This window comes from Octodon degus, unplaced genomic scaffold, assembly GCF_000260255.1.
Source record: "Octodon degus isolate 3935 unplaced genomic scaffold, OctDeg1.0 scaffold00142, whole genome shotgun sequence".
NCBI classification, from domain to species: Eukaryota; Metazoa; Chordata; class Mammalia; order Rodentia; family Octodontidae; genus Octodon; species Octodon degus.
Genome location: NW_004524718.1, coordinates 5,944,244 through 5,956,320, shown reverse-complemented (window position 1 = coordinate 5,956,320; position 12,077 = coordinate 5,944,244). Strand labels below are relative to the sequence as shown.

At 37.3% G+C, this 12,077-nt stretch overlaps 1 protein-coding gene across 1 annotated transcript in view; it reads right to left on the bottom strand.

The window, feature by feature from the left end:
- Positions 1-222: 222 nt before the first annotated feature.
- The window catches only part of LOC111812793 (NADH dehydrogenase [ubiquinone] 1 alpha subcomplex subunit 1-like), a 16,462-nt gene continuing 4,607 nt past the window's right edge, over positions 223-12,077 (bottom strand). The window contains exon 2 of the mRNA XM_023701884.1: positions 223-411. Coding sequence (XP_023557652.1) covers positions 223-411 — 189 coding nt within the window. The remainder of the gene's footprint in view (positions 412-12,077) is intronic.

Below are 12,077 nucleotides of genomic sequence, written 5' to 3'. Positions count from 1 at the left end.
AAAGTATTTCAAGAGAATGTGCAATGAGTCAACATTTGAAAGGCAAAAGTTATAAATTTATTTTGTTTTGTTTTTGTTTCTCATTTTGTTTTTAACATTACAAAGCTCACTAAACTAAACTGCACGACACGTAATATACTGCTTAAACTTTCCAGCAAGGTGAGATGACTGTAACTGAGTTATTTTTTCACCAGTCAGGAAAAAGTTTCCTTAATCAATATTCTACAAACCCTTTGACACACAGTAATGGTTAACTCCAGAGATGAGCCTGTCTCTTTCCATCAAACTCCACTGATACAGAAAGTGGGCAATCCTTTTTTCCTTGCCCCCATCACTGAACCGGTGGATGCATGCAGTGGCCACTCTGGGAATGACCAACCACAGGCCCATGATGTCAACTCCAGGTAGAATCTCAAACCATATCTCGGCTCAGCTACCCAAACCCTCTGGTATTCTCAAAGGTGACTGTCTTCAGCTTTCTTCAAAAATTATAAATTTAATTCTTGAACTAATCTTTTTACTTTCAACATGATTCACTAGAATTTATGAGGCTGCCCTTTTATCACCTCTAGAAAATCCCACTGTTTCCAATAGAAAATCGTCTGTTCCTCTGAAATTTGGAAATTTCTCAGTGATAGGATATAGCAGAATGAGTGGATCTGCCTCATTAATAAGTGACTGGAAAACACCTTGAAAACCCTGTCATCAAAAGGACTATTTCAGTGAAAGGATCATTAGATTATGCATTAATCGTCAAGTAAGATGAAAAGGATAATGATGAGAAGCGGCACAGTCCTCAAGCAGAAAGGCTGTGAATGATTCCGTTCCCACGATAATAGTTACTGTCAACAGCACACTCAGATTGTTACCTCAGAGGAAATTCTGAGCAGTTCTAAGCAGTGAGATGAGTCTTTCACTAGATTTTCTTTGACACTATGTTAAAATAAATCTCTAAGTTAAAAAAAAGCTGGTTTAGAAGACATTCTAACAGGGTGTACTGTTTGTCATGTGCTGAGCTATTTTCCATGGTTATTTCATTTAGACTCCACAACCACACATTGAGGTATTTATTATTGCAGGATAATTTAAGATTTATGGTTAGTGACCATCCAGAGTAACTGAGTCTTAGAATCTAATTTAAGTTCAATTCACCTCCAATGTTTATTACCCAGATGTTACTCTATACTGCCATAAGAGTCTTTGTTTTCTTACCTTTTGTGTTCCTCACTATTTCTGCCCCTAACATGTTCCATTTATATTTACAGACCAGGAACAAAGTAAGGGGTATTTCTAGAATGATGGATGTTTGTTTTTTGTGTCATTTAAATGCTCTAAAGCAATCTTGAGCAATGTTCTGCCCAATGTACATTGCTATCCTAACATGGTTAGCTTCAGAATTCAGTACTGCATAGAATATTGTGTTACAAATATAACACACTTTCCTTTGGGGCATAGGGTTATTGAGACACTGAGTACTATGAAAAAATTTAAAGCTATTAGAACAGAGAGCACAAGGAAAAAATAAAATGAGCAAATTCCTGACAAGATATCATTATAACTCCCCTGGTTTGTCTGTGGTGTGTATTCTTTCTATCTCCTGATTAGCAATCCATGTTTTTATCTCTAATACAAAGGCATTTTCCTAAACTTTCATTATCTGGTCCAGGTAGGTGGCTTGCATTAGGCAGAGCACACATGGATGGCTTTTTACATAGTCTTCAAGCTGGTATAATCTCAGGCTGTTCTCCCCCTATCCTTGGAAAAGAGCTAGAATTTTCAGCTTATGTTTATGAAGTTCCTTAGCAAGCTCACCAATGAAGCTTTGTGTCTGATCAGTCTTTAGGCAGAAGGGAGATTGGGTCACATCCAGAGTATTTCACTGTGATGTGGGACAAAGAGCCAGAGCTACATGTCAGGCAAACAGACAATAAGCATAGTAAATAGATAAAATATGGGATACAGCAGGTACTGTGATAATACGAGTTTCTTTCAAAGTACCAGATATGTGGCTCGCTTCAGAATTCAGTACCACATAGAATGACCTAAATTTATGTTTTACAATGATTAGGCTGAAAGTCCAAAAGGAACAAATCAGCTTGTCCATGTTCCCTCTACAACTACAAGTAGAATCCTTTCTTGCCTCTATATATCTTATAGTAGTACCAGGAAATCTTTTTTATATATTAATCAAGATTTTAGGGGCTGGTGAGATGGCTCAGTGGTCTAAAGCACCTACTTAGAACAAGCTTAGCAAAACGCAGGGACCACGGTTCAATCCCCCAGCACCACATGCCAGCCAGCCCTGCCCCCTGGTGGGCTGAGCTGCCTCCCCCCCGCAAATAACTAAAAAAAATTTTAAAAAAAGATTTTATTGTTTGCCTTTTCTATTAATTTTATTGAGAAACAAATAGCAATGAGATAGTTTCAAAACTGATTAGTAGAATAATTTCAATAATTAATACATTGTATATTGTTGTCTTCATAGTGGTTATTCATAGTACAAGATGCAGACATGATATCCTGTCCAAACACTATTGGTACAAATCTTCTCATTGAATTAAAAGCAAGTAGCTGTGCATCTATCCTAACTATTTTGTATAAACAGAGACAAAATGTTTCTTCATTTGTATCTCCTCTTTTTGTTTAGTTTTGTCAGAGACGGGTATTCCATTGCCATTTAAATATTGTAGGAGTATGAATTCAGCAAAACAATCCAATATAGTTCAGTATTCCACAGTAGTTGTGAGTTATCCATATGACTGATGCTAGTAAATCTTCAGTGTTCCTTGGTTTTCTGCTGTATCACTTCAATGTCAGCTCTACCATCACACATGTTTTCTTGTGTCTTTGTCTTTGCCTCATGTGTTTCTCTTCTCCTAAAGATGTAAGCCCTGTAGGAGTACAGCCAATTCTCATAATTTCATTTTGATCTGATTATATCTGCAAAGCCACTATATCCACATAAAATCACAATTTTAGATACTACAGGTTGAGATTTGACCATGTCTTTGGGGGAACAAAAAGTCAAAGTATAAGGCATTCTGTGAGAAAATTTAAGGGAAATTCAATGGTTGTGCAAGTAGAAGGTGGGAAGCCATGTGCAGTAGGAAACAAAGCGCACTGACTAAAAAGGAGACACTAATGTGAAGACCTGAGGAGGAGGGAGCCAGCCATGGATGGCTGGATTCGAACACACACAGAGGCTCTGTGTGTACCAGCCACACTCTAAGAGCTGCAAGGAGGCTCCCGTGGCACATGGAGTGAACAAAGGGTAAAGTGGTAGGAGATGAGTTCTGGAGAGTCACACTGTAAAGCCATAACACTTCGGGAAATTATCTCTAATAAGTTAAAAGGTTAGGAGCTGGAGGAATGTGAAGTGACAGAATGTACATGGATAATATCTGTTCCCCTCAGAACAACTTATGTGCAAGACAGCCCTTTGAAATTTAAAATGAAGAAAAAGAAATACTGTCTTGGCACTATCCATAAAATCATTCTTTTGTCTTCTCATTCCCACAGGAAAAAAGAAATGGCTGCAATGCAATGCCTTCACATGCAGGAGGAGCACAGGGTTGTGACAGGAGGATTCTAGGGAACACTAGCCAGGCATACTCACTCCCAGTGTCCCACTCTTTTCCACCTATGGGCAGCTGAAGTAAAGAAAGACCTCTCACCACCACATGGTGCCAGTGAGTAGAAGCCAGACAGTGAATCTTCAAATTCCATCTGGTTCGATACTCTATATCACCTTCAGACTAAGTGAATGTTCCAAAGCACATCAATGTATACATTGCCAAATGAGCAGACACTTGATAAAGGGGTCACTAAAGCAGCAGTTTTTGTCAGGCTTTATTTTTATGAAGCTATCTTTCCTTCCAATCCTTCATCCTTCCAGCCAAAGAAAAATCTAGAGTTCACCTCAAAAGGATGCCGTCTTCCTCAAGTCTGTTTTCCTCCACTGTGGCACAGTTGGCCTTGTTAATGAGGCCCTGGGGGGAGAGTTCATGGTTGCCAGTATCTCTCTTACCCTGGTTGCTGATTACAACCTGGCATCAAAGCTTCAGAGAGTTTATTACCATATGTTCCATTTCCCTTTTTAGCACTATTTGGGCTCTGTGTATAGAGACAGGAGACAAGGTGCTTCCTGCAGTCACCAGCGAGCTGAGCAGTTTTTAGAAGATGATGATCTCTAACAAGAATGCTAAGCTTTATGAAAGGAATAGTCTGGAAGAGAACATTCTCTTTCATGAGCAGCTATGTGTTGGCACACAATGATATATCCCTGTTAAAAGTTCCAGTTGGCTGGCCAGAGCAGACGGAGTTTTTCCTGCTGTACTAAACTTAACCACTCACACTGTCTGCCTCAATAATATTAATAATGCTTGTCAGAGTTTTGCTTGAAGGAAATCTCAGAGTGGCATAATAATATTTCCTTGTAGCTGGAGAAACAAAATAGATTCTGCATATTAACTTCTTGTTTGTTTTTCCTGGAGATGATTTTCCAGTAGAGTTCACATAAGCAAAGAACTTCTCAAATCGTATGTGCTGATTATGAAAGGAAGGTTTGTAGAACTAAAATCCCTTAAGTGTTATCCCTTAGAGCACCAAACGATTGTATTTATAGCCTGCCTTTATAAATGCTTTACAAGTATGCTTTGTGTTTATATTTCAATATGCTGACCACCCCCATATGCCATTGCATATGATCAGACTTTACTAAAAAAAGGCTTAGAAAGCAATATTTATGCCACAGGCAAAAAGAGGCTATACAAGCTTATAAATACTAACTTCTCAGGGTAGAAACACAAATAGCCCATGTCACACATATGTTTATTCTTCTAAAACTCTTAATAGATTTTTCCAGTTTTTGATGCTGGTCTGCAAAGGAAAAATCTCAAAGTTTCCCAGTTTCCTTAGCAACAAAATAAGGTATAAATTGTGCTCCTATATTTCCAAATATCTGTATCCAGGCAACATATTAAACTGTATTGCCAACTGATGTATATAGTCAGCAGGTAAGCATGACTTTACAGAAAGAAGTTAAAGAGAGAAAATACAAGGGTACAAAAGAAATATAAGATTACTAGGAAAAGTAATACAGTTTCTTTGTTTTATTTTCTCTGTTCAATCTGAGTAAAAGATGGTCAGGCTATAATTACTTCATAAATTACCAGTTTCAGGAGGAACTTACAAGAAGCTGCTCTGTTCAGTTAAAATCCAATGAATACCATCAATTTTCCTGGCTTAATTTCTGATCAGAATTAGTAAATAAACAAGGAGAAAACACTATGTGTATTCATTTTAAATTGTTATATATGTTTAAATTGCCAAGAAAAACAAATTCTTTTTTATATTTTTTTTAAAGAAGAGCTTCCAGTTTGAGTTAAGTGGTACCTTTCATTAGATGAGCCTATAGTTAGCCATTCTAGCCTGAAAGGTAATTCAAAGCAGTTAACTGATGGTCATCAAAAGGAATTATTCTTCTGTAAATAAAAGAGAAACACAGAAACCTAAAGTATGCATTATGAGTGACAAAGGCTGTGAAACAGAAAACTCATCAGTCTGGACTACACAATGACCTTAAAAAGGACTCTGGTATACTGCATCTCTGACCACTCTATTATCTCAGTACAATCCTTCTTTATTAGAACCAGGAACTTAAGGTACAAACTGATAATTCTGTTTGGAAATTTATATCCAGTTCAAATGAAGCACTTCTAAATACATAAATGACATTTTTTTTTTAAGACAGAATCTTACTCTGTAGTTCAGAGTGGATTTGCACTCATTATGAGGCCCAGGCTGACCTTGAACTCATGGCAATTCTCCTGCCTCAGCCTTACCATTTCAGGCATTATAGGCATGTGCCACCATGCCTGGTATCAGACCATAAATTAAAGACCCAAGCCAATTCGGTGTCCCTGGAAAACATTTTTTTTTTACATGGTTTATCTTTTTTTAAAATTTTTTTTAAATTTTATTTATTTGTGTGTGTGTGTGTGTGTGTGTGTGTGTGTGTGTGTGGCCAGCTCAGCCCACCAGGGGGCGGGGCTGGCTGGCATGTGGTGTTGGGGATTGAACCATGGTCCCTCTGCTTTGCTAAGCTTGTTCTAAGTAGGTGCTTTGGACCACTGAGCCATCTCACCAGCCCCTACATGGCTTATCTTGAAAAATGGGAATAATGTGGAATTATTGTTTTAATAGGTGCAAAGTTTCAATTCAGAAAGGTAAATATTTTCTAGAGATGACTATTCACAGCAATGTGAATATACTTAATATGATTTAAAACTTATTAGTAGAGCGGTTATGCATAGTTTTAATTAAATTTTAGAAAGCAGAGTCAATACTGCATCCCATACAATTTTGAGAATTACATGAGGCAATGAATAGTTTACATGGTACCTGCCGTATAGTAAACCCTCAATACACAGTCATTATTATTGGGATTCACAGTAGGGCTACCACAAATGGATTCTTGAGTCTTACAAGACCCACCACTGGCATCAATAGCTACAGCCCCCATCACCACACTCTCCTCTCTACAGCACTGTCTCATCCTCATGTCTTGGCTCCCAGTCACTCTCTAGTCAAGTGTTCGCTCTCCACTATGTTTACACCAGGAAGATTCACTGCAGAAGTCCAAAAGAATCAGAACTTTCAAAGGATCAGAACTGTTCATTAAATTTGCAGATAGAAATAATCAGTAAAGGAAACAATTATAAATTTATCTGCCAGTTAAAAATAGATCTTCAAAATATCTCCAAAGTTTTAACAATTGCAAGTGTAGTCATGGGTAAAAATACAGAAGTAGTTGGATTTATGTTTCTTTCTGCCTCATTTATATGTTTAAGGGACTTCTACCTTACCACACATTTAACACTGTCCAGAAATCCTACTCTTTCTCTTACCAGCTCAGCATCTCTTCTGAAATGATTATCTCAAGCTCCTTTTGCTTGCCATACAACTCCTGGCCTTCCTTTACCTTGTTAGTAAACATCCTTGTTCCCTACTTTTCAGAGTGGATTAAAGACATATGACTAAAAGCTACTGCTTTTTCTTGCTGGAGAACTCATACAACAACCATGCTTCCACCTCCGTACACTCTTCCCTCCTTTTTGTGGTAACTGAGTCCCATCCCTCTTTCCAAGTCCTTCCTTCAATTCCTCTATTCTTCTATTCTCAAAATTTCTAGTCTTCTCAGAGACATTACACTAACAAGCATTCCCTTCCTCTTTTAAAACTATAGTTTTGCCTTGCAATTTACTGTTTACAACTTGAGCTGATATATACTCAAATTATTGTTCTTAGATAGGAAAACTGCAGGAAATAGGACAGAACTGGACCCTCTGGAGGTCAATACAGAAAACGACTGTGGCCAGGTGCATGGACTAAAGGCCAGGATTCAAGAAAAAGAAGAACTACTCACCCATATACTTTACCCAGGGATGAACAACAGTGATTAATATTCTAAGTAGGCATCTGGCACCTTAGGATGGAGGAGCAGACCTCCTTACCACACCCCTTCCAGAAAGGGTCAGTCTACCCATGTGTGTTTGCTACATGATTTGTTTCCTCTTTTGATCCCCATATAATCAATATTATCCAATTAACTATAATTATATACATATTGGTTGATCATAGCTTTGTTCCACCTTCCTAAGCAGCTATATTTGTAACCCTTTAAGTTTTATTTTGTTTATTTATTTGGTATAGGGTCTCACTATGCAGCTTGGACTCCTAGTGATGCTCCTGACTCATCCTCCCCAGCACTGGGATTACAGGCATGCATCACCCCACCTGGTTTCAGTGGCCAGCACAGTCCAGGTTGGCACTACACATGGTACTGGAGATTGAACCCTAGTCCTTGCACTTGCCAGGCAGGTGCTTAGACCACTGACCTATCTCCCCAGCCCCTGTGCTTGTAATCTTACTGATTGGTTATATTTCTGTCCCACCTTAAGGTTGCCTCACCTCTTGGCTTTGCTCACTAAAACCCCCTTAAGGAGTCAAGTTGGTGGTAGTCTACTTTCTGGGCTTTCTTCTGTCCTTCTCAGATAGACAGAAATTTTCTATCAATAAATTCTTCCTACTCTTCAACTAGTATTAATTGGTTGCTAGAATTCATTCTTAAATTTTCGAAAGCACAAACTTGCCATTTGGGGCATCTAGCTGGTTGGGAACTGAACTGTACTGTATCAAATTGTCACTTACCTTCTAAAATAAATCCTATCCTCTTCCAGCAGCGTCCAGCAAATCCTCATCTATTCTCTCTACTTTTCCAGACTGGTTCCTGCAAGGAGTTGGTCCACTCATACTTCCCATAGCCTCATTCCTCTTCTCTCATTCAGCTTTGCAACCCCACTTAGAGCAGGGTCAGCCTTGATTCTCTTTCAAATTGCTCTGTCAGGCCAACAAGGTCTTACTGTTCATTGTCGAATTTCATCTTGTTTGAGTTTTCAATAAGTCTTGCACACTACATCTCTCCTAAAATACTCTATTTTTTATTTTCTTATTGTTACTCTTTTTTGGTTTTTCTCCAATTTTTTTCCTTAGGCTTCCCTGTTGACTTTTTCCTTCCCTCATATACTCAATATTATTATCTCAGGTATATGTACTGAATCAGTTTGACTTTGACTCTAGAGTCTCTTCCTTGGCAATTTTCTGAGGTGATTATTTCAGTTATTTCATTGGCTAACAATTCAGAAATCAGCTGTTCCTGAGCTCTCTATATAAATACCTAACCAAAGCTTACATTTTGGTGACCTATAAGAAACCTCAAATTCAACTTGCCCAAATTTTTCTTCCAAAATGTGCTATTTCTTTTCTTTTCCATTTTAGTTCATGGTATGATTACACACTCAGCTGCTGAAATGAAGGATCCAAAAGGCATCCCTACAACTCTCTCTTATTCAAATTTATGTTCTAATCCATTCTTAAAAAAAAACAACTTAATGCCTACCAGATGCCAAGCATGATTCCAGATAATCATCTCTAATTTACTCTGTTTAGCAACTCAATTATGCAGCCTAAATAGTGATCACATGTACTAATGCTTTCCTCTGCCAACCCCAGAGATTATGTACCAGAAGGTAGCTAAACTACTACAAGATGGTCTCCTAGCTGACTGCCCCACATCCACTCTTGCTTTCGAGATGCTGAGGATGGAACTCAGGCCCTTCTTGGGGGGTCCTAGCCAAGCATCCCAGCAGTGAACTACGCGAGCCCTCCCTCTTGCTTTCCTCATCCTCGCTGTTCAACAATATCTATCTTCTCTGTTGCTAAATTTAATTATAATAACCTGTAAAGAAATTTTATAAAACATGATGAACATGAATATCCTTTCCACTTGTACTCATGTGCATGCATCATTTATCATTTCCCTCTTTTTATATACAACATAGATTCATATTTTCATTTACATTTTTGAAAATAAATCATATTATTTATAATATATGCATACAGTTGTTCTTCTATAGCTGTGAGTTCTGCATTCATAGATTAAACAAATCTCAGAAAAATTTTGGGAAAAATACTGCATGTGTACTGAAAATGTAGGCATTTATTCTTGAATAGTTTAGTGCAATAGTTGTTTATGTAGCATTTATATAGAATTTACAGGCTGGTGAGATGGCTCAGTGGTCTAAAGCACCTACTTAGAACAAGCTAAGCTTAACAAAGCACAAGGACCGCGGTTCAATCCCCCAGCGCCGCATGCCAGCCAGCCCCGCCCCCTGGTGGGCTGAGCTGGCCACACACACTAAATAAATAAATAAATAAATAAATACATAAATTTAAAAAAAAAATCCAGAGTACTGTGATTTAAAAAAAAAAAAAAAGAATTTACACTGTTTGTTGTTTGTTTTTTTTTCAGGACTCTGTGCTTGCCAGACAAGTGCTTATTCTACTGAACTACCTCTTCAGGCCACATTTACAGTGTTTTAACCATTATACATAATAGAGAAATGATTTAAAGTATATAAAAGGATCTACATAAGTTATACATGAATACTATATTATTTTATATAAGGGACTTACGTATCTGTAGATTTTAGCATCTGTAGTTGGTCATGAAACCAATTCTGCTCAGTTAACACCTCCCATCCCAAAAGGATTTGAACTATCTTAAAGTGAGAAAAACGTTGAGTTTTTTTTTTAAAGCAAAAAGCTTTTTTGTAATCATGTTAATGAGTTATGCAAAGATCATGAAGGCAAGGCAGCATTACTTTGCAGCATCTGTTAAGAATTTAGCCCAGCTGGGAGGAGACTTTATTTGGGATTCTGTCTCTGAATAGTCAAATACCAAACAGACATGGTACTTTGTCAGCTGAACCAGCTACCATCAGGATTAAAGGAGGACAGGACCTTTTCCTTTAGATATCAATGATATCTCCGTGAAAAGTAAAAAGACAAAAATGGCAGATTCCGTATGAAGGAGAATCTATATTTATGAAGTCATCTAAAACACATATATAAACAGTTGGGAAATTCCACTGGGACAACTGTAGGAAGAATTACCATATTGTAATGATACATATGCACCCAACCCCCACCACACCCTGACTGAAGTCACCTGAGAAACATATCTGCCTTTTCACTTCAAAACAAGTCATTTTATAAAAGATCAATTTCAGCGTTATTTAAAACGTAAGAATATGATTTTCTTTCCCAATAAGTTTGAATTGGAAACAAGTTTTCCAGAATATAGTTCCTTTGAAGAATGAAGACTTGTTGTGCTTAATGGACATCACAGTCATCCAGGGTAAAAGGAAGGGAAACTAGCGACTTTCATTTGAAGATGACTGAAATTCTCAGGACCATTGCCTTAGCCATTTTGTTTATATAAATGCATAGTTTTGCCCCTACCATATTTCCTGACTTTTCTCCTTTTTCTTTCTTTGTTGTTCAATCCTTAACTTCTTTCTTTCCATTAAACTGTATTATACCTTTCAATTTTTATTCTTTTGAGTTCTTACAGTAGGGAGATAATTCAATATTTACACACGTGGGTCTGGTTTATTTCATTTATGAGTATAGCTTCAAGTTGCATCCACTTATCTACAAAGGCTTCAAGTTTGTTTTTCTTTATACCTGAATAATACTCCATTGTATAAAAATATCACATCTTTTCCATCCATTCAAATTTGAAAATAATATTGCTGGGAATAAAGGTAGACAAACCTATGTTTCTGCTCTTGTCCTGGACACCAAAGCATGAGGAGAGCATCATTCCAAAATATATAGAAGAAACAAATAAACTGCTAATAGAAGCTTCTTGTGGATAAATCAATAAAAAAATAGTGTAAAAATAACCACTCAATCTTTATACCATAGCCAATGCAAAATATTAGATATTTCTTTATGTATGTCTTCATGAAGGTCTCAATTCATATTTTATATCATTTCATAATTTTCTTACTATAAGTGAAAGATGCATTAGAGGCTGTTATTAAGCTACAGACCTAGTTCACTGAATCAGATTGTTTATCAGCACATTACTTCTCTTCTTGAAAGGAACATAGCTCTTCTTAGTATTGCCCATATGAAAAACAATGAAGATTTTAAATGACTTTTAAAAAAAGGAAAGCCCAGCCAGATAGCTCAGTGGACTAAAGTGCCTGCTTCGGCAGAGCACAATGGCTGGGGTTCGATTCCCAACATGCCATGCTGGCCCTGCCCCCGGGGCACACTGAGGTGGCTATTGAGATGGGCGTGGTGGCATGCACGTGTAATCCCAGCGCTCAGGAGGCTGAAAACAGGATCATTACGAGTCCGATCTACGTAGTGAGACCCTGTATACCCTGTGGACCTTGTCTTAAATTCATAAAAAGTAAGTAAACAACTTTTTTTTTAATGGAGAAAGTAACTACAAGGGAGAAAGCAAGCTTAAAAAGTAGTGAGAGTTGAATTGTCTATTGATATATGTAGGAGTAAATTTACCTTGCTATTACTTGTCCTTCTCTATTCATCACTTTGTTTTATTCTCTTTTCCCACCTTATATTTGATTTGTTTTATTAAGTATACTAGCCCTTTCATTCCTTTTATTATTTTAAAATTCAAATATTATAATATACTTTCT